The sequence below is a fragment of the Aythya ferina genome (assembly GCF_964211825.1).
Source record: "Aythya ferina genome assembly, chromosome: 7".
Classification (NCBI taxonomy): Eukaryota; Metazoa; Chordata; class Aves; order Anseriformes; family Anatidae; genus Aythya; species Aythya ferina.
Genome location: NC_140302.1, coordinates 1,083,045 through 1,105,233, shown reverse-complemented (window position 1 = coordinate 1,105,233; position 22,189 = coordinate 1,083,045). Strand labels below are relative to the sequence as shown.

General features: G+C 40.6%; 1 protein-coding gene across 10 annotated transcripts in view; it reads left to right on the top strand.

The window, feature by feature from the left end:
• The window catches only part of LOC311439579 (uncharacterized protein), a 377,995-nt gene that overhangs the window by 25,300 nt on the left and 330,506 nt on the right, over positions 1 to 22,189 (top strand). For 7 of the 10 annotated variants that reach the window (XM_084525450.1, XM_084525453.1, XM_084525452.1 and 4 more), the window contains exon 2: positions 12,492 to 12,554. In XM_084525450.1, coding sequence (XP_084381576.1) covers positions 12,492 to 12,554 — 63 coding nt within the window. Of the gene's footprint in view, positions 1 to 4,191; positions 4,357 to 4,444; positions 4,632 to 12,491; positions 12,555 to 22,189 lie in introns of all 10 variants that reach the window. The other 3 variants (XM_084525462.1, XM_084525461.1, XM_084525449.1) reach the window with 1 other exon arrangement.

Genomic DNA, 22,189 nt, shown 5'->3' with positions numbered 1-22,189 from the left:
TCTGTTGTAAGCAGTGGGTAGGCGCAGTTCTCAAAAGGAAGGAGAATTATCACTGCTTTGTGTGTGTAGAAAGTAGCAGTTTGGGTAAAATCAGGCATTCCAGTGGCGTGAAGGAAAAGGCCTGGCTGACTAACAGAAACGCACATTTTGAATGAACTGACAAAGGCAGCTTATTACTTGAATGTGTGCGTTCCTTGTGTGTTTTTTTTTTCCCCCCTTAAAGAAGCCAGTCAGGAAATAGGGACACATTAGCATTAGAAATGCTGTTGGCAAGGAAGGAAAGGGGCCCAGAATGATTTATATTTAACATTTGTTTTTAACGAAAAGCTCTAAACACACTTTTTTTTTCTTCTCTCTGTATTTAGTGTTATTTTATTGGTGGCTTCAAATGAAGAGTGCAAGGTCTTTGATCAAAGGGTCAGAGAAGGGTGCCTGGGTTCAGAGAAGGAGGCACGTCTTTCCATGGAAAGCTCTGCTCTGAGAGCAGGGCAGGTCGGGAATCGCCCGGCCCTTCTCTCGCAGCTGCAGCCATCACAACAGCCTAAGCTGGGCGCTTCCGCCAACCTCGGGGCTGTTGCCCTCCTGTGCCTGCAGTTCCCTCTCAGGAGGAAAGCTCCTTTTCCTTTTCCCTCTTTGCTGAGGCTCAGCAGCAAGGCAGGGATGCCCAGAGCCAGAGGGTGGCAGGCAAAGCCCTCTTGTCCTGCGTGTCTAACAGGGAAACAGTCATTTTGAATGAAGATGACTTACGCAGGGAAAATCCACACCCTTTCATCAAGTCTAGAGGCTCGGGGGGTGTTTCCTTTCCTCTCTCCCAGCTGGAAAAACCCTCATGAGCTTTTCATGTGAAGTTCAATGAAGCATCAGGAGTTGCAGCCCGTTCCCAGCAGCAGCAGGCCAGTCACTGCAGGTGTGTGCAGCTCTGGCAACAGCTTGGTCCTGAGCATGTAGTCCTGTCCTGCTGGTGGAGCACACTATTCCCTGTGGGGCAGGGAGGGTTCTTGTTTGGTGGCAGTCACCTCTGGGGCTTGTCCTTAGGAGGCTGGAGGCTGACAGCGTGTTACTGCAATGTGTTAGCTGGGCTCTGGTCCCTTCAGCCTCCAAGCAACGTGGGCGTCGCTGCCTCTGTTTTTGGAGCTGAACAGGGATTGGTTTATGCAAAAACAACCTGAGGGTACAGCTCTGGCTTTCTCAGATTAACAGTGTAAAACATTGGAGACTTTGGGCTAGGTGGCTAATATTACTCGGTGTTTTTTTTTTTTTTTCTTCTTGGTATTTATTAAAAAATAGCAAAATTAGTTGGTATAGGAGAGAAACTGGAAATAAGAGTCGTGAGAAGGCCAGAGACTGTCAACAGGAATGAATAACAGACTCTGTAACAACTGGTGGAAACAAATAGTGAATATTAAATAATCCTGTTACCTTGGTAATTTAGCAACAGTGGACTGTAGTGCAGACACAGAAATAAAAGTAGCTTTTAAACATAACGGGGTCTGTCAAATCTCTAGCAAGGGAAGGCTGCCCAGCATGCCCCAGGGGAGTCTTACGGTCTCTGTTATGAAAAGAGTTGATAAAAATCCTGGATAGCACAACTCCAGGACTGATGGGATGCACGTGAAGGCTCCCTCTTGTAGCCACGGTACCATCTCTGCTGCCCATCTTGCAAAAAATGTTACGTGCCTGGAGCTGCTGAGTGGGTTTGTGGTGGCCGACCTTAGCCTGTGGTGGGTTTCCCCTTCTGGTAAATTGAGGATGAGGACCTTTAAATCTCTGGGTGCCGTGTTTGCTCTTGGGTCCATTTTATAGGTATTTATTAGGTCTTCCCCATTACAGAATGCAGATACCATCCTTTTTTTTTTTTTTTTTTTTCTTCATTTTCTACATTATTTCTTCTCATCTTCCTTACTAGCTTTGCAGCAAGGGTAAATTAGTCTTTTGCTCTCTAGTGCAAATCTAGTTAGCCCAGACACTTCAGTGAGAGCCTTGAGATTCTCGTGGAGCTGAAGACTTCCTCAGAGAGATCTTTCATGCCTCAGAAAATTGCAGGTCACTTGCGTTTGGTAAATTAGTCTGTTTTACACTGATTCTTACCCAGCAAAATGCCACGAGCAGAAATGCTAGTCAGAGGGGTTTTGTTTTCTCTCTGCTGCTTTTGTCATGTTGTGCTTTGCTTCTAGCGAGAGTAAATGAAATTGGTGACAGTATTCAAGTAGCTGAAGTAATAGTAATTCTTACTAGGGTTAGGGATGTTTTGTGGAAGCTTCACTAGGGGATGCGAGTTTGATTTATTTTTTTCTTTGAAGGGTGTTTATCTACAGATTTGTAAGAGTTCCTGAGACCAGGTCTTCCTCTTGCTTCCAGTTCTTACAGTCAGTTTCAGGACAAAAGCCAGACTGCAGAGGACTCTGGGCTGCAGTTCCTAACTATCACTGCAAAGTCGCAGCGAATATCTGGACAGGCACCAGTGAGACTAGTGGCTGTTTCTCAAGCCAGAAATCTCAAACTTCTCTTGGAGTGTAGTGGACAGAAATTATTTTAATTTGAAAGATGGAGGTTACTTTTACAAAACATCCTAGTGTATGCTCTGAATTCTTTCTTCTGCCTCACATCACGGACCTTTCTGTGATTGAAATGTTTTAATCAAGTCCCTGTAGAAAGAATATTTCCTTTACTAAAGGGGATGGAAAGATCAATGTCCCATTTCCATTCTTACAGCCACAAGACACTGAGTTGATTAAAATTGCCTTGTACGCCTTGCTAAGGCTGGAGAAAAACAGTGTCTCCTTTTAATTTGTAGATGCCAGAGGCTGCATCATCTGTGGTGGACAAAGGGATGGTCTTGGAAACTCTGAATGCAAAATTTTGCAATTCGCATCATTGCATTAGTTTGCTTTTGCCCTTCAAAATCCCAGGAAGAACAAGAAAAAAGATGCCCTGAAGACACCAGTTAAGAGTCACAAAACATCATCTATAATTTAAGTCATTATCAGGCATCTCCATTGTGCTGTAATTATTTATTGATTTTTATATAGTATGACCATTATGCACAGCACTCACCGAACTGATACGGTAGTCAGCACATTTAAAAATCCTCTTATCTAACCTATTTTCATCAGCAGAGGCCAATTGTATAATAACAATGAGATTCTAAATTGTTATAAATGAAAATAAAAGGGGAAGAGAGAGCGGAAATAATCAGTAGAATAGGTTGTTTTCCCCTGCACCCTGAAAAAGCGTGTGTGAGCCAAGCCCTACTGAAAAGCCTCCATAATATTTCTGGTTCTGTACAATCGCTCTAATTTCCCAGTAGCCCAACTAATCTTATATCCTATCGCCCAGAATACCCATTGCACAGATGCATCAGAGGACAATTCAAAATCTGTATAATGGAGATAACCAGTTCACAGCAGTTTTCTTCTTGTTCACAGGCAGCTAGCACTGAGAACTGGCAATTTTTAACCCCAGGGGCTGACCGTGAAGTATGGTCTGGAGAAGGGGACAAGAACTCATTTACCTACTAGTCTGGGGGTTGTTGCTGGCTGAGCAGCTTTTATCCACTTTTTACACTGTTTGAGCTTTATCTCCAAGATTGTTACCAATTCATGACTTCACGTTCTATTTCTGCCTTGACACCTACCACGCCATCAAAAACAAAAGAAAAAAAATGAAGAGATGTGAAAAGCTGGCACTTTCAAAAATAAGTAAGGGCACATAAAAAATGTCAACATTGCTGCTCTATTTTATTTTGAGGTGGTTGTAGTGCAATCATTTTTTCTCTGCTGGACAGGATATTCTGCAGTATTTCATGCATACAAACATGCAGAAGAATTTTAAGGATCGTTCAAGTAGGCTTTGGTTCACCGTAGGAGTCTTAGGTTAGTAAGAAAATGCGGATTTGGTAGATAAAGTGATATTGGGAAAGTCATGAAATAGCACTGAGTGTTTATGCAAAATAGGAACTGTTAATGAAGTTGCCCGATTCCCAGTGACCATAACTAGACAGGGCAGGAATCCTCCTGTGTGTGATTTCAGCAGCCCCTGCTCAAGTCTCACGAAGGACAACACGGTTAACATGGTTTTATGGAAACAAAGCTTGCTCTGCCTTGTATCTCTTACAGTGATCTTTAATCAGAGACGCAGCCTTGAGGACTTTGCACACGTTGAACTCATGGGCTTGTTTTGCTTTCTCTTCAGGGTGATGGTGCTGTGGCTGGGTACCCTGGTGCTCTCTGAGGAGCTTTCAGCGAGCCCACCAAACATAGACTTCTGAGGCCTCTCTTCAAGATTGCAGGCAGGTCATCTGGGGATCTGAGAAGCCTCAAAATAGAAGTAGAGAAATAAAGTGCTGCCAGGGCAGAGGTTAAAGCCGCTCCTCTTTCCTTCTACCCTGCGTCTAGGGCAAATATGCTTTTCTTTACGTTCTCTGAAAACTTGAATTCTCTCCTAGGCAAATGTTACAGCAGTAGCCTTGTGGGCTTTTACCTCCAGAAGCTGTCACCGAAGACAAATCTACTGGCTATGAAAGAGAGAGCACAGGATCAGCCATCCAGTGTCCTTGGGGAATGACAAATATTTTTTGCTGAGGTGGAGAGGAAAGGAGGAGGACAGGGATTGCCAGAAAGCACATTTTTATGGTAACTGAAGTAATGAACTCAAATGAAAGGAATAAAATAGAGGTTTAGAGTGGAAGTGCCATTTCAGTTTTAACTACAGTGTTGCTACTGCAAGGCTATAAATTAGAACAAGGTAGTTAAGTTGGAAGAAATAAAGCAAGAAAGGTAGAGTCCTTGGTAATAGGAAACTCGGAGGAGCCCAGCCTCTAATAATTGAAGTACATCCCACACTAGAGTTGTCTTGCCTCCGCTCTCAGCTGGTAATTAACGAAGTCAGATGAAAGATGTGAGGAGCAACTTGCACAGGAGGGGGTGCACTTTCCCAGCCCAGCAGGGAGCTTTTATTTCTGCTAACGTTTAAATGCCTGTTTCCCTAATCTTGGACTGGAGATGCGTAGCTAATTTCTCTGAGCATGTTTTTCTGAGAGTGATACTTAAAGAAATCTATAGGTCACCATGTGGTCTTCTCTGCAGTAAACACTTCTCATCTCCATCTATGGTGTGTTTTTAACCTTCAGCCACTCCAGACCTATTCTCATCCTGGAGACCCATAGTTGCTGAGACCCTGAAATTCTGCCATCTTTCTCTGCTCCAGGGCAGCGAGAAGTCTGTGGAACTCATTGGCCTAATCAGTCAGTAAATAATATTTACTTTGCTTTATTGTGGGTAGGTAGAGGAAGAATTAGATTCAAGAATTCGTTAAAGGCTGAGGATCCACGCAGAGAGATGGAAGAAAAACAGCAGAAAATGTCCAAATACAACCCCCACCCATAAAAAAGGCTCCAGAGACAGAAAAATAAATATGGGTCAGTTGGTATTTTACCAATGGCTTTCAGAGAAATGATAAATTATACCTCCCTCCCTCAAAAAAAAAAAAAAAAAAGACAGGCTCCATTTTTTTTTTTTTTTTTTTTATTATTTAATCTTTCAGTAGGTGGAACTATGAGAGATACAAATACAACCTCACTGACTTCTTGCTGTTCTCTAGCTCATTACCACTGCTTCCTTACCAGTGCTCAGAAGTGCCCAGTCTGGCCAAGAGGACACCTGCAAATGTTACAGAGAAGCTGAGTTAAGGAACTGTTAAATCCCAGGAAGTAATGCACATCATCGATTTAGAGCTGGATTTGCTCTAGTGTGTAACAACGTGGTGTGTTCTCGAGAAACTGCCTTTCATCTCAAAGCCCTCGTGTATTTCAGTTGTGTTGGAGGCTATAGGCCAAATTTCCAGCTTGTGCGTCTTCAAAAAGTCTCTCAAAATGGAAGAGCTATGCCGATTTATACTTGGTGAGAATGTGTTCCTGTATAACAAAGCACTAGCTGTATAGTAACTTACAACCTGCTTTTGGCTAGTATGCAGTGCAGGAAGAAGGGAAGTGGAACAAACTACAATAGCCAGTATTATTTGAGTCCTTGCAATGCTGGAGTAAAATTCGGTGAGCTGAACTTTGTCAACTTTTGGCTGCTTTGTTGGGTAGCTCAATACCTGGCACATACAAGGATGAATGGCTAACAGACCTGCTGCTTTCCTGTGGCAAAACAGGAATAATTCTCTAGTTCTAATGTCACAAATAACGAAAACATGCTTTACTCAAGGTCAAGTCATTCCTGTCACAGAAAGCTAAGTGTCTTGTAAGTGGATGCAATTGTAGAATCAATTTAAAATAACTTCCTATAACCACTTTCTGAAAAATGCTGTCACTTTGCAGACAGAGGTCTTTCTGAGGGAGTAATGAGGGGACTCCAGTGAGTTCTGGCTCGAATTTGTCATCTGCTGCTGCAGATTAATTCACCCAGGATGTCTCCAAGTGACTTGTAGCCACCTGATGATACAGCACTCATTTTGCTTGTTAGGGAGGGTAGCAACCCTATTGCTAATCAGAAAACCATGCATCAGTTCTCAGCACAGCTTGATCTCTATTTACTTTTCAAGTACCTAAATGGAGTGTCACTAAAGAAGCGTTTGTGGCTCTCTGGGTTAGCAGGCTTTTCCTCTTTCTTGGCTGCAGCCTGGTGTAATGCCCCTGCCTAGGAGCTCTGTTCAGGTAAGGCCTGCACTTTATGAATCTGGGCTGCTTGATATTTTTTTAGAGCTGCTTGGCTTTGTCTTGCAACACATCACGATAGAGCAGTAAACAAAGAAATATTTCTTGTATTGAAAGGGAATTTTTCTGAGACAGAATTTCTGTTCCCAAATTTGAGTAGGATGGATGGTTCCTTCCTAAAAACGCATAGAGATTACAGGTATTAATGACTTTCATATCTCTCTGCAAACATGGCATCCGCTCCATGGCAACACCTTCCACTCATTTAGTCAGCAAAGAACCCAACAATTACCCCTCTATTTTGTCATCTCAGTGTATTTGCCTGCAGCAGAGAGACTTGTAAGAAGCCCTGTGCTCTGCCAGCAGCAGGGCCTGGCTCTCCTTACAGTGTGAGAGCAGCGGGATGGCAGCCCTGCGTGCAAAGGCTGCAGTAAATCCCTAGTCCCAGGATGGCACTCACCAGTCTCCGTGTGGAGAGGAACTACGTAGGGACCTCTGCGCAGGGCCTTGTGGATGGGTCTCATTCATAAAAAAAAATATTTTGACTTCATACTGTGGCAGAGGTATTATTTGTTCTGACAGAATATCAATGCTATAGTGGCAGCCTTTATCAAGCTGTCTGTGCCAGGCTGTCTGGCACCTGCCCATCACATTACCACAATTTCTTCTGCTACAAGATGCGTCCAATTTAATCTTTACATTCATTCTCACACAGTGAAGAGAGAATAGCTTCTTTTATCTGAATTCAACAAATTCAGATGGAATTCAGACAAAAAACATCTCTTTCCAAGGGTACCTGATGTGTGTTGTTCTGCAGAGCCTCATCTGTCATGGCATGAAGGAGTAGATTTACATGGACAACCCACACGTATGGATTAGGGTCGCTGTTAGAAGCAAGGAAATATCTTGTGTTTAAACGGAAGGCACGTTTCTGGTCTTCTCATCTCTTCTTGTAGAGTTATTTCCATTTAATCTAGAGGCTACTTTCAAATTATTCCCATCAAATCTTCCCCATACCATCCTCAGCTTTAGGAAAACCAGCAGCTACCTTTCCTCCTGTGCTTACAGCATTTCTGTGAAAAGCTTCTCTCCTTGGGCTGCCGTGACACTTATTTCAGCAGGGGCTCTTGGTCCTGTCCCGCGGGTGAAGGTGGGCAGACCTAGGACTGTCAGTGCCTCCCACCCTCGAGGTGTGCTCTCTGCTGAGACGTGGCTCCAAGGGCCTTGACAGCAAACCCGCTGTGACCATCTGCAGGTGGGCGCTACGCGGGGTGCTGCTGGAGTGCCTTGCAACAGGGCAGTCTTCCTTGTCTGGTCTCTTTTGCTTGGGAAATAAATCACCTGGTTGTAGGGGAGAAGCCTGAGACATCCTCACTTCTCCTCACAGAAGGACTGTGCCACAGCGGGACAGCGCTCTGCTCTTGATTTGCTGTTGAATGCAGAAGTGATTTTAAAGTGGCTTAAAATATGCATTTATGAAGTGCACAAACCAAAACGGTTAAGTGATGATAGTTTAATAGTGGAAAATGCATAGGGCAAGTTGTGTGGAAGTGCTTGTTAATCCCTGCTTGTGAGCCCTTGACTTGGGTCCCTTTACAACCAAAGAACAGAGGCCAGCTGCCCCCAAAAGGAAAAGATTCAGGCTTCTGTGCTGGGGCTGGCACGTCTCATAGTGGAGGTATTCTTGTGTGTTACGTCTAGTCTTAGATGGCTGTTCTCTGGGGAAGCCCTACTTAAAATGCCTATCCCCCATATTAGGAACTGGCCCTAAATCTTTCCATGGGTCTAACCCATTATTCTGTAAAGATCTGGCTTTGTACCTACTGATCCCACCATCTGTCCTTTCCTTTAACTCATCTTTGCTGTTTTTCTTCTGATTGCTTTTTCATATGAGTCAGAAGAGGAAAAGAAATAATTACAGCTTGCTGAAAATCTACTGTAATTAGATTATTTTTTTTAAAGTGTGAACACTGTAACTCTAACTGCTCTTGTAATGATGTTGCTTCTGTGGTTTTTATGAATCAGAACATTTTAGAAGTCCAAGTAGAGTTACAACAAGTAGCTGCTTCCCGTGGTTGTGTTACTACGCCACTGGGACGTTGCTTACAAACCCAACCATTGCTCCAGTTAACTTTTCTGTCCCTACAGGACAGGAGCAGGCTGATTCAAAGCGTGCTGTGTGTAAGCAAATGGGGAGTTGAGGGGAGCTTTTGGGGAGCAGCGCGTGTGCCAGTTAGCCAGGTGTAACACTGCTTGGTTTGAGCAGGGCAAGACCAGTCAATGCGGCGCAGCGTTTTTCTTCTTTTCCTGGTGGACTCTCCTCTGAAAAGCCAGGTGGGCCGCATGCTGTGCTTAACTGCAAAGCCTAGCTGGCTTGCGTGGCAGTTCTTGTTTCATGTTTGTTTTCCTATTTAAATCTTACTTGTGAGACGATGCTATGCCATGGCTTAGGCGAAGCACTTAAATCATCTCTGTGCTTACTGCCATGCCAGCATATCACTAAGATATCACTAAGATGTGGGATGACCACTTCTGGTCACTCTCAAGCCCTCTCCATTGACCTTTCCAGCTGTCACATTTCTAACAGGTGAATAAAAGTGCAGGAAATTAAGAGGATAAACTGAGCTTCGAGAAGCACAGCAGAAGGAAAAAATCCACTTGTGTTCAGGTGTCTGAGGCACTCAGTGTTTGAAATACTACTTTGTGTTTATCTCAAATATTGACATTACTTAGCACGCATGAGGAAATTTGTATACTTCTCTTTATGTTTTGGATTAAATCGTCTTTTACTGCTTTTTATTACTTCAGAGCGTTAACAGGATGCATGTGTATTTTGAAGAGCCAAACAGCCAAGATACTTCGCTAGGCAGATGAATATTTTTCTTTGAGTTGCAAGTCAATACTTTAATGTCTTTGCAAGAATTAATTTATGAGTGGACAGACCTATAAAATCAGTCAGTCTAAGTGCAGGTGACAGCTGTCCTGTCTTATATGGTCATTATGAGCTGGCTGACTCATGACCGAAAATGTTGCAGTTTCACTTGGGACAGTGTTGTAGTCAAGAATATCTTACAGTGAAATGGATTTAAATACAGTTGTCTGTGCCTTAATTAGTCTGGGAAGTAGTTGTTTTATGACTGTCTGGTACTGCTAGCTCCTTCAAACACGCAGGGGCTGGGCCATGCTTTTCTTTAATTTAACCTGTGGCCATCATAAATTTGTCCACCTCCTTTTAATCCTCTTTTGCAAACTATTTTATGTTTTTCTTTCTGTTGGTTTCCTCCAAAATCCTTCTGCTTCATAGCTTTATTTTCGGTAAAGGACTCAAAAGGAATTCGGTAATAAGCATATAGCTTCACTGCTATAGCTTGGAAATTTTACTCAGCATTCAGACATAAATTGGGACATTTTTTCTAAACATGTGGGCAAGGTCTGGACTGTATAATGGAGATGATTGAAACTACATAACTCTCATTCAAACTTTTAAGCAAACTAATTTTTATGTAGAGTTTTCTTTAAAGACCAAAATCAGTTTTGAGAAATTTCCAAATGTTATCTTGAAAAGGTCCCTGTTTTCCCATCAGCTGTAGCCACTTAAAAAAATAAATTGCCTGGTCCTGGTCCTAAGCTATATATAAGTAGCACCCAAATACATCTCTCTCTCTATGAATGCATATATTATGTATCTGTACTGCTTTATTACATTATCAAGTTCCAGTCTTCCTTACTACTGAAACTGTGTAGGACAGCACTTTGGCTTATTTTGTCCCAGATGTCTTAGCCTGTGATTTTCCAAATTGCATTTTGCTAGTAATTTCTGCTCATGTTTCTAATCCCTCTAATCTGGAGATTTCATTACTGTTCTATTTACTGTCTTGCTGATCATTACTGAAAGTATTAAATAGGACTAGCAATGATACTTCCAGACCTCACACACTCGTCATTTAATTTTATCTTTTGCTTGCACTTCTTAAGCTATCTTTTACTCTGTAGAGTAGACCTCATCTCTAACCTGGTTAGAATTAATTAAGAATAAATGTATGCTGCGCAGTTTCAAATCTCTAAAAGTCATATATCTTAAATCTGCTGAGGGCATGCGTCTACCAATTTTATTTTGTCAATAAAACTAATAATGCAGTCAAGTTAATCTCAAAAGATCTGCCCGTTCATAAACTCATTCTCATATCTTGTCTTCTGGAACTTCAGTGTTGTGGCTTCAGCTGATTCATGGACATTCGTATCAGTTTGGGACAGTCTGTTCAAATTAAAAAAAAAAAAAAAAAAGTGAACCTATGCCTCAATTTTCTAATAACAGAGTTCAGATCTCAAATTGTTATATATTCTAAAGCTGACCTGTAAGCATTAACTGCCAGTGCATAAAACACCGTATTGGTTGTTTTCCATGTGGTGTGTAGACTGTAGAATGAACAAACATTTCAATGTTGGTTAGTTTTACTTTTGACTGAAAAGCATTTGTATTACTCTAAGACCACATTTATGAGGATGGGAATTTTGTCACTGTTTTCCAGGGCATGGGAAAACGTTCTTCTGAGGTCTTGGTTTTCTAACCAGATCACGTAGTGTTACTGGGGAATTTTGTCTTCAAATCTCGATGTCTTTAGTTGTGTTGGATCAGTCAGAGATTGAAAAGCAGCTAGTAGGGACAGGCAAAAACTACTGTTTCCTTTGTTAGGGTTATCCCATTCCAGTTAATCACTTCTGAAGTCCATTTCCCTTCTCATTGTCATGGGCATCCTTTAAATGTGTGAGAAGATCTCAGTGTGTTGCAGAAACAGGGACACTTTCCACATTTAATAGCCAAAGAAGTGGTAAGACATATTAATGGTTCATAAGAATGCTTAAGAACGTATAGCAGATGTATCCTTCTTTAGGATTTGACCGAAGTAGGTATGTGGTAGAAATCCTCCAGAACTCTCCACAGTGCCTTTTCTGGCCTTTTCTTCTAGGTGAGCTGGTGGCTAAGAAAGGCTAAGGGCTAGGTACGGAATGGGAGGAAAGCACTAACCCAGTCTGTTGCTTCTCTTTGCAAACTGCAGCTAAAGTCTCATCAGGATTTGTAGTTGATCTTAAAACAGTTTTTTCTCCTTTGCTTTGCATGGACTATGTTCTTTTTGACATCTTTAGAGACTTTAACTTCAGTTATTTCCATATGTAAATTTGGAGAAGAGGTGAACTTTTTTTTAATAATTAGTGTGGTATCTCACTTAAAATTGAGATGATAGAGAGGTACGTTTTGTTCATACTTTTGTAAACTGGTTTAACTAGAGATTATTAGTGTTAATTAGAGGGAAAATTGGTTTTCATTAAAGCTAGCAGTGATAATAATATGCAGCTAGTTATTGACCTTTTGGTATAGTGGTAATTTCATAAGAGAAGAGATTAATTATTAAAGAGCTCCTGATACCCTACAATACAGTTTTGTTTCAGGCTCTGCATCTGCCTGGCTTTTGTTAACACAATCACAATACTGTACTTGAATAAGGAATTCTGATTCTGTAGCGGATGTTATAGCATATCCCTATTCTTAAATTCCTCTGGGTGGGAAGGAATGACAATGCGTACTTAGGTTGTTTTAGAAGCACTGTGCAAGCTTTTTTTTTTTTTTACCTTCTCTTTCCTGACATTATGAGGTAACTTTCTTCAGGTTTCTCTTACAATTACTACAGGTTTTTAAGTATAGATATTGATATTCCTAAAACTGCAAAAAATGTGGCAAAAGATTAGTATCATTCCTAACGTGAGTTAGGCATACATTTTACTGAGCCCAATGAAAATGCTTTTAAGTAACTGTCCTTTTTCTTTTCTCTCTCCACAGTTTCTGTGGGAAGAAATCCATGTACGTAAGAGTCACCTAGAGACTGACTTCAGCTCAAACAAGGTACTCCTTTGCCTTATGTGAAAAATTTTTAGTTTTTGATATGCTACTGAATGTTGTTTAGAAATAAGTTCATATCTCATTTTCTTTTGCTGTTCTAAGTGAACTCATTGAAAGTGTTGTTGATTTTAAAATATTTGTATTACAAAGATGGCTGACTTAAAGGTAAGCATCCTACTAATGAACACACAAATACAGATTGCAAACATTTCTGAAATACTTGGGAATCAAACTTTTGCTACAGAAATCAATGTTCTACCTTATGTAGGATGACAGATGAAATAGCACTTTGTCATGTTGCAATAGTAGAATCAAAATACCCCACTCACCATAATCCAAAGGAACTTTAGAGTCACAGCCCCATCTGAGAGAAGTGTATCAACGTATCATTTAATTAATTTAGGTGTGTGACTAAAAGCATTACCTACAAATGCAAATATGACCAGTAAAATTTGTTATGTGTGTTTGAGTCCCGCTTTGGCTTACGAAATGAAAAGCACCAACACAGTAGGCAGAGCACCATGAACAGTGACAGTGGCCTAAAATGCAATGCTGATGACCTAGAGAGAAAAAAAAAAAGGCAAAATTTTTGAAATAGAGTGAAACTGTGAACATGACTTTGTAGTCATCATCAGAGCTTTAGCTACTTTTACAAATTTTAAGCATGAAATTATTCATTTAGACTTTGGGCTCCAACTACTGTCACTGTCTTAATTCAGCCCTCCCAATCTTTAAAATTAACTTATTCTTCGATGTTTACAAACCTTGAAATGACTAATTAAATAGGCCACCTTTTATAAGTTTGTTTTTTTCACCCGTTTTCAAATGGTGCTGACTTGTATGGATGTTGGTCTCTGGAACTAGAGGTCATGCTTCTTCATGCAGACAAGGGAAAGACTGCAACTCAGTGCGAGGGGATGTAATTTCATTCTCTGCTCTGTTCAGAGCAAGTACAGTCCTGGTAGTTTTTCAAAAAAAAAAAAAAAGGGCGGATGGGGGGGGGCATAAAAATCACAGTTGATATTCCTTTTACAGTCTTTTTGAAAATTGTGATGCAAATCTGTAGACAAGCTCTGAAGTACCAATCACTGGACTTATTCCTCTTCCATTATTCATCTGTTTCATAAGATATTTTAATGACAAAGCCCCGTAAGCCTTCACTGGAAAATAGGATGCTAATATAAATTCTTTTAGGTGTCTCAAAACATCTTGGGAAGCTGCATTTTTCAGTTACTTTGTCCATGTTTTAATTTTTATTTTGTTTACAGTTTAATGAAAAATAGCTTTTACAGAACATTAATATGCCCACTTTTAATTTTAGCCTTGTTTACTTTTGTCTTGATGTAGACTTTTTAATAGGTATAATGTGTATATATATTCTCACAGGTCTTGATATGTCCCCAGTGATATTAAGCAAGTAAATGGAAAATTACCTATAAGAACGATTTTAAAAAAGAATGTCTACATAAATAGTTGCAGAAAACATTTTCAAAAGCTAGGAAGGATGGGGCAATTACACAGTAAAAATATATTTATGCCTGTATAGATTGGCAGATTAAGATACTTTAGTTTAAGAGTACAAGAAAATAGAGTCAAAGTAAAGGTCCAGCTAGCTTAGCGTCCTTCTCAAAAGAAAACCAGTGTGAGCAGTATTAAATGGGTGTAAGGACAGGGCAAATTTAATGGTGGTGTCCAAGGAAAATCACCTGGACTCCATCAATTTGCAGAATTGTGCCTTAGAATTAAAAAGTTCTCAGTGGACTTTTCATTTGTGAGTTTCCTACCTGGCTGTCTGAAATAGACAATTTAGCAGATAAAGGCTTGTGAGATTTATGTTAGAGCATGTGTACACTTGGAAGTGATAAGACTAATTCAGCTCTGTGTATACAATTTACAGTGCTCTTTCCCAAGTTTACTTTTTTAAATAGTTAATCACTGCACATACTTCCCATTACTTTAGGAATGACAACTGGGTAGATGTTGCATGAAACCATTTAATTCTTCAGTCAGAATTATGCTGTAGTTTCCCTAGACTTATTTTCTTCACATCTTACACCTACTTTCAGATCATTAATGTTATGAATAGATTTGTGTGTATGTGTGTGTGGACTGTGTTCTGTGTTGTTAATTAGAACGAGCCCATACAGCAAGTGGGCTAATTTAGCTTCTATGTACAGTTTGAAAGCAGATTTTTAAGCAAATGACTGAATTTTTTGGCATGGAAACCCAGGAACATATGGCCATGTGACTGCATGTAAACGCGCTAATTTAATGTGTAACTTTTCTGACCTTGTCTTAGAATTGAGGTGGGACGTAAGTCATAGATTTGTAGATATTAAAGCCATAAGTGACCTCAAAATGACTTGTGATTATCTAGTCTGACCTTTCTTGCTAATGAGTGACATAGAATTCACCCCCATCCTGGCTCTTGAATCCAACATCTTTGCTAGAATTAGTCCAGGTATTGTGTTTAAACTCATTCATGAGTTTAGCGTTCAGCTGTGTAGAATCCTGTGTATGCTATTAATATCTCTTGCCATAACACATCTTATTTATTGTCAGAATATGCCTAGATTCAGGTTCAATTATTTCAACCTTATCCTGTCTTTGTCTACTACACTGAAGAACTTGCTCTGCCATCGAATTCTTCTCCCGCGTTGATGCTGAAACTGCCCATTAGGCATACTTCAAGCATAAGAAAATCTTACATATATTTTTAATTCCTTTCTAAATCTACATTTTTTCCACATTTGTCTTAAAATCTGGGCACCAAACTCAGATGTAGCATACCAGAAAGAAGTTTTCTGTGGAAAAGTGTAAGTGTGAAACACCTCTTTACACCTGTCTCAGCTTAAATTCCACTTTAGAGCATGTAGCCCTTTCAAGCTGTCACACTGAGTTTGACGGAGTCTGATTCCATCTCCCATCTTTGAATGACTGATACCTGGAAGTGGATACAAAAATTCTTCTCTTAGCTGCAGCTTCGTTGCTAAAGAAAGATAGACACAATTCGGTGCCTCTGTCAGAAATGTCAAGGCACTGGAAACTGGTACCAACAGCTGAGATTTTTCAAGATTTGCTTTATCCAATGTTTTTGGTCACAGATATGACCTTGCCAGACTCTTCTGAAAAAAGGGGGGAAAGGGGGAAGGAAAAAAGAAAGAAAGAAATGGAAGGAACTATGAAGAAAGTTGTCAAGGGATGAGTGCTTCATGAAATGGTGATTAAAATTTGGTGAAATGATGTGGAGATACCGTCTGCGCTCTCTCTTTCCATCTGGTTACATCCTCTCAGGATCAGTGAAAGCTCAGTGTACTGGTGGAATCGGGGCCAGCACGAGATGGTGGATTAGTGAATTCAACAGTAAGTTTTGCTCTCTTCAATCCTGTTCTTTTCAGCTTTAGCATCAGGTTAAGGATCCCAAAGCAGGGATAAGGAGTGAAGAAATATGCTTTCTACATATTCTGTTCGTATGTTAAACCTCATCTCTGCCCTCCCAGTGTTTCTGTATGGGTGTGTATCCCTCTCCTCTGCCACTCGCTGTTCAGTCTGATTGCAGACCTTGACTTCTGTCAGCTCTCAGGGGACAGGGCTCGTTCAAACTCTCACTCTTAGGATTTGCTGCTTTTAAAAACTGTGTTATATAAAGGGCAGCAGCCTTACAGCATATTGAGCCATGTGAGCAGTGGGATCCGCACGGCAGTCCGTGGGGTTACTGAGTTATTTTTCTGGCTCCTTGTGAGCCCAAAAGCTGCCCTTTCACAGCTGGTTTTCTATGCAGCCTCTCATAGAGCATTTCATTTTTTACCTCAACCGTATTTCACCACGTATTGCTCTAGCTTCTGCTCTGTGACATTGCTCTTCATTTACCTCTCAATATTTTTGTCACCTGTAGTCTTCATGGTAATAACTTTATACACCTCTATAGATGGCACTTATCAAGCCATTGATAAATTTTAAATAGGTGTTTACAAAGCAACCCCTCTAGTATTCACATGTGAAACTCAGTCTCTTGACAATTATTTGACAGTTAAAATTTCATTTTGAGATTATTGTAATTAGCTGGATTTTAATTTATTTATTGCCTTCTCATTCCACTTGGTGGCTGTGTTCAGTTAACCTTACAGGCTAGCGTAAAGCTTATCTTGGATACAGCAGAAGAAATATAGACTTCTGGCAAGGGCTTCCGAAAACTCTCCATCATAAAGCAGGTGTAAATGCCTGGAACTGTTGTTTCATTTAAATGGCAAACACAAGAAACTATAATAAATACAGATTACCTAAATCAAAGTCAGGATGCTTCTGTTGAAGTGCAAATCTGTTGTCATAAAAATTTCTATAAAATTATCTAATTTCCATAAACAGGTTTTCTATTGGATAATGATTTATTCATCTAATGTTTCTCCAGAGATCTTAGCTAGCAGCAGGAGCAGATCTCTTGAATAAAAACAAATCCTTATTGTTTTTAGTTTCTGTGGAGAAAGGTGGTACTGTTTCCTGAAGTTGTTATGAGAACAAATGTTTTATTTCTATGATATTTTATTTCAGAGAAGGTAAAATGTTAGGGGCAGGTTTGCCATCCTATGTAATAAAACCATGCAATTTTACTCTGAAAATCAGGTGATCTCTTCCATGCACAGTCTGCAGAAGCTCAGCCAGGTCTCTGGAACATCATCAGTCCCCATCACCACGTGTAGTCCTGGCCCAAGGTGGCCTCGTGCCTCGTTAGCAGCTCCCTGTGCCTCAGGGTGAGGAGCACTACCCTACAGAGCGAGATGGGCCGTGTCAGCTCTTGTTCCAGTAACGTTGTTGTTTGCCATATGTTCTTCCTCTATCTGCTTGTTGCTTAGTACCTGTCCTTTGTTTTCTGTCCCTATTTTCGGTTTTATGAGTGATGTTTTCTCTGGTTGGTGAGGTGCCCAGAACATTGTATTGTGCCAGACTCTGGGAGGAAAGACTAAAATGAAGTATCTAGAAAAGCTGTTTTGTGATGCACGTGACTTACGGGCTTCTACCAATTTCCCCTGTCTTGGGAAAAGCCAGCCACTTGGTCTGGCTGCCAGCTGCCTGCTCTCTCCTACCTACCCTGTTCCTGCTACACAAAGACATTTTGTGCTTTTTGGTAAGGAGAGGGGCTGTCGGATACCCTGAAATCCACAACACATTCATGTCATTTTTGACCTCAGTGTATTCAGCTGCGTGGTCCATGAGCCATTAGCTCTCGTGTGTTCATTTATGTAGTTGTTGCATTTCTCCTGCCTGTGAGAGAGAGGCCTTTAAGATGCTCTATAAAAATGTCCAATTGTTCCTGTAAAACCATCAGACTGAATAGGACCTGCTCTTTTCTTTCATTCTACCATTTTCCTCTTCTGCAAAGAAGGATACTGCAGAAAGTAAGGGACAGGTAATTGTTTGGGTTTTCTGCTTGAAATTGTTTTTAATACTGAAGCCCTGTCATTCTTACTGAGTGACTGAAGAAAGGACTTAAAAGTATGCTGAAATTAAATCACTGTTTAGGGGAAAAATAACGATAGTAGTCTTCTGCTGTCTCTGCCATTGCTTGCAATACAAATAAAGGACAGTGGTTCTTAATTCTGTTTGCATTTGATTTTTCTGTCTCTATTATTCTCCTCGTATTGACAGTGTATGGTATAATCCTTCTAGCAGGCTTCTGACTAAATGCCTAAGTAAAGCCTTCAGAGTCGGTAAGTGGAGACAAGAATGAGTTAATTGGGGATTCTTTATCTCCCAGCAAAGCAGTAGGTACGCTTCAAAAAGACTAAGGAATATTGGTCACGTGTTAAGTTTTTCTTTTTCTTTTTTTTTTTTTTGTTCTGGAAAGCAGCAGTTATGGTAGATGATAGAATTAAGTAAGTGTTTTTGCTGTTGAAGTGCAAGCGGTGTGTGTAGGATGATACAAGTGTATGTGATCACTGATATGTGCAATGTAACCTGCATGTCACCTGAGGTGAGTGCATCAGTGATTAATATAAGTGCCTGTAAAGGATTCCAAGCTGCTGCAGATAACGTTATGGCCATGCCATGAATATGGTGGGACATCAACAGCAGTTGCTGAAACAAGATTTCAAATAAGATGAGCCTGAGGCTGTATGTACTCATTGTTATGGCCATCTTTCAAATTTGGCATTTCAGAAAGCTATTACAAGTATTTTCCTGAGAGAGCCCCTTGGCTAGCTGGAATGAGGCAGTGCAGTGCTCCCACAATGCAGTCCAGCTTGTTAATTATCTCAAGAATGTTTCAGGCTGCTACGTCTTAACTCAGATAAGTGACTAATCTCTTTTCTGGAAGATAATGTCCAGAAAATGTTTCATGGTGAAGCATTTCAGCAGATTGCTTGGATCTCTTGTCGAACTAGTGGTCTTGCTACAGTGAGCAGCAAAGCTCGAAGTGACTGGTAGAGGGAGCTTTTTATCCGAGGCAAGCCAGAGAAGCCCTCTGAAAGCTTGTGTCAGGCATTTGGAGACTCGCTTGTAAAAACTAATCGTGCTCTCTGAAATCTGGGCACTGAGATACACTTGTGCACTCTACTCATGGGGATGAAAGTTTTTTTTTTGTTTGTTTGTTTTAAGTTCTATTGAATGCTGCAGCTTCCAAACTTGTCGTAGATTTTTAGAAGCTTTAGAAAGCGAAGAATGGGATGGTTTCATGTATTTGCTTATTGCTTTAAAGGTAATACCTAGGGTTGGGTTATGTTGAAAGGTTTATTGAATACTTGCATTCAAGTTATGTAATGGAAATGGAGCCCAAGTGGTGCACGTGCAATTGGTGGGGCACCAGCACACATTCCAGGAATACAGCTGGGTTTATGCTTACGGTAAAGCTCAGAGGCACCTGGATCTTAACGGTAGGGAAACAAGGAATTAAATAGCTTGCTCCTAAGGAGAATCATTACACTGTTAGAACAGAAATGTGTGTGTTTTTTTATTATTATTATTTCAATTAAAAAAAAAAGCATAAATAAAAGTATAGAAGTATAAATTACTTAAAATAAATGGAGTGTGATCAGGCTTCATGGGTTGAATGCTGTGAAGAATCTCTCAAGTGGTATTTGCAGAATTGTGCTCAGTTTCAAATGTGATTTTTTTGGTGCATATTTGATTCTCAGTGGATACAGTAGGATGTGGCTGACATTATGTAGATTTGAATATGTAGAAAATATTAAAGTGAAAGAGTTACTTCCCACTGATGATTATATAAGGGTACTGTTGGGATGTAACGTCATAAAAAACAACACTTAAAAACAATGTTTAAATTGTGTGTTTCTTCCTTTAAAAAAAAAAAAAAAAGGCAACCAACCAAAAACTAAAGAACAACAACAAAAAACAACCCATAAATGCTACCTTTACATGACTATTTCATAAAACTTAATTTTTAGAGACAAAATTGCTGGGTTGTGTATTCTCAAAAAAAAAAAAAAAAAAAAAAACTTTAATGACCCAAATTGCAAAGAATTTGGGGAACGAGGAGGAAGCCTTTGTTCCCTCGGTAGCTGCAAGGAGACAGGGGTTTGAGAAGAGTTGTGCTGTGCATGTGACTGGTGCTTGTGCAGTGCGCGCCTGAATGGTCTCGTGTTAGCATCATTATGTGAGATAATCTTACTTCTAATGATAGTAATAAATAAAAACACATCTAAGGCTGTGACATTTTAGGATGCAGCTTTGCTCAAACCAGTTTTGCTCGTCAGTTTTACATCAGCACTCTTATTGAAATGGGTGGGTATTAGTGATGACTGTTGCATAAATCCCTTCCGAACAACAAACACCCTGTCTGCTAATGCACTGTAACCTTTGTGTTGGTCTGCATCTCTGCTGGATTTGCCTGTGGGGAAGAGGACATATTTTGTCCTCCAGTGGTGTGCCCACAGGCTGGATGAAAGCTGGGATGGCTGGCAGGAGGAGACTGAACACGGTGCCCTGGGCATGTGGCAAGCAGCCTGTGGTGCGGTGCTTGGTGGGCACAGGCGGCATCCCTGCTGTGCCAGGGTCACCGCCACTCTGCCCCATAGAAACGTGTGCTGGGAGTCTTGATGCTGGAAGGGGTAAAGTGCACACTCACGTAGTGGAGGGAGGCCAAATATTGCTTTCCTGTTGCAAGGAAAGTAAGCAATGCATTTTTATCTGTTCTGGAACAAAAATGGCATTTCTTTATTCAGCCATACGCCAATATCGTCTCCATTGTACTGTTAGTTTTGAGGAGGAAAAGAAGCTGAGACTGGTGCTGATTTCCAACAGGCTGAAAATCCCAGAAAGAGGTTGAATTAGCTGAGTCAAGCTGGTGTCTGAAGAGGACGTTTGGTTCTAGTTTTCGCTTCCTTAAAATAAATAAAGACTCCCCCCGCTTAGCTTTCCTTATTTTTTTCCTGAAAAGTCATTAAATTGTCAATGTAATACAATTTAACAAAAATTATCCTCTGTAGAGCTAGACAGCCTAGATATAATAAAATATAAATCTATTATCTTTATGCCAAATGGGAGTATAACATACAGAACTCATCCTCTGTGTGCAATAGTAAATAAAATGAGCAGTATGTATTGGCCACTGGGGAAGAAAAGAAAGCATAGAAAAGGGAAGTTGTGATGTTGATTTTAATCCTGCAGTATACTTGGCTTTTCTCAGAAGGCATTGACTCTTTTTTATATATTGGTGGCTTAAAGATAGGAGTCATCCAGCTAATAATCTTTAACTACTTCACTGCCCACTGCCAGATTTCAGGCCTGAAATTCAGGATTTCAAGATTTTTTTTTTTTAAGATACTTTTTTTTTTCATTTCACTTTCTTTAATTGGCAGTAGTGCTTCAACAGTTTAGGGCTTCTCCTTAAGTAGTGTTACTGTTCTAATTAAAACTGCTTATGAAATCTATTGCGTTAGTCTAGGCCACACAAAGGAACCTCTGAATTATGTTTCTTTCCTACCTCATCTCTCTTGTTTCTGATGAATGGAAGCTCAGGCTGAGGCTTAACGATGAATGACTTGAGCTGGATAATGTGGCAATGAATCGGTCACCTCTCTGTTTTGCTTCACCTGTCTCCCATGTCAATGGTGAACAAATCCACCCCAATCTCCCTGCTGGCTTGAGGAGAACTGGGGTGCTCAGGTTACCATAGTCACACATGAGCTGCCATAACACACAGGGTCCTTGGTGGATCTGTTTTCTGTCAAATCACGTTCCCAGAACTGCCCGGCTGCAATGGTGATGGAGCAGTCTGAGTTCAACATCATATTGTTGTGCGCCTTCTAAAACTAAAAGGTGAATGCTTTGGAAAACGCTATTTTGGACCACACACTGAATACATTGCTGGGCAACTGAATAATAAAGAGTGTACCAGACACTCAAAGTCATCTGCACTAGGCAACAGTGAGGGACTGCAGCCAAGAGAAAGTCCTGAGTCCCCGTGGGAAGTGCTGAGGCACCAAGGCTGCTTTCTCTTCCTGTGATCGTCTGCACTGTGCTCAATGCTTCAGTTCCTGTGGCTCAGATAAGTAATACCAAGTGCTGTTAGAAATATTGCTGTATCCTAACTGTCAGTAAAAATTAGCACTAATGAGTTATTATGGAAGTGTGAATGGTGTGTAAGCAATACAGAAAGCAAAAACAACAGGAGGGAGGGATGTGTT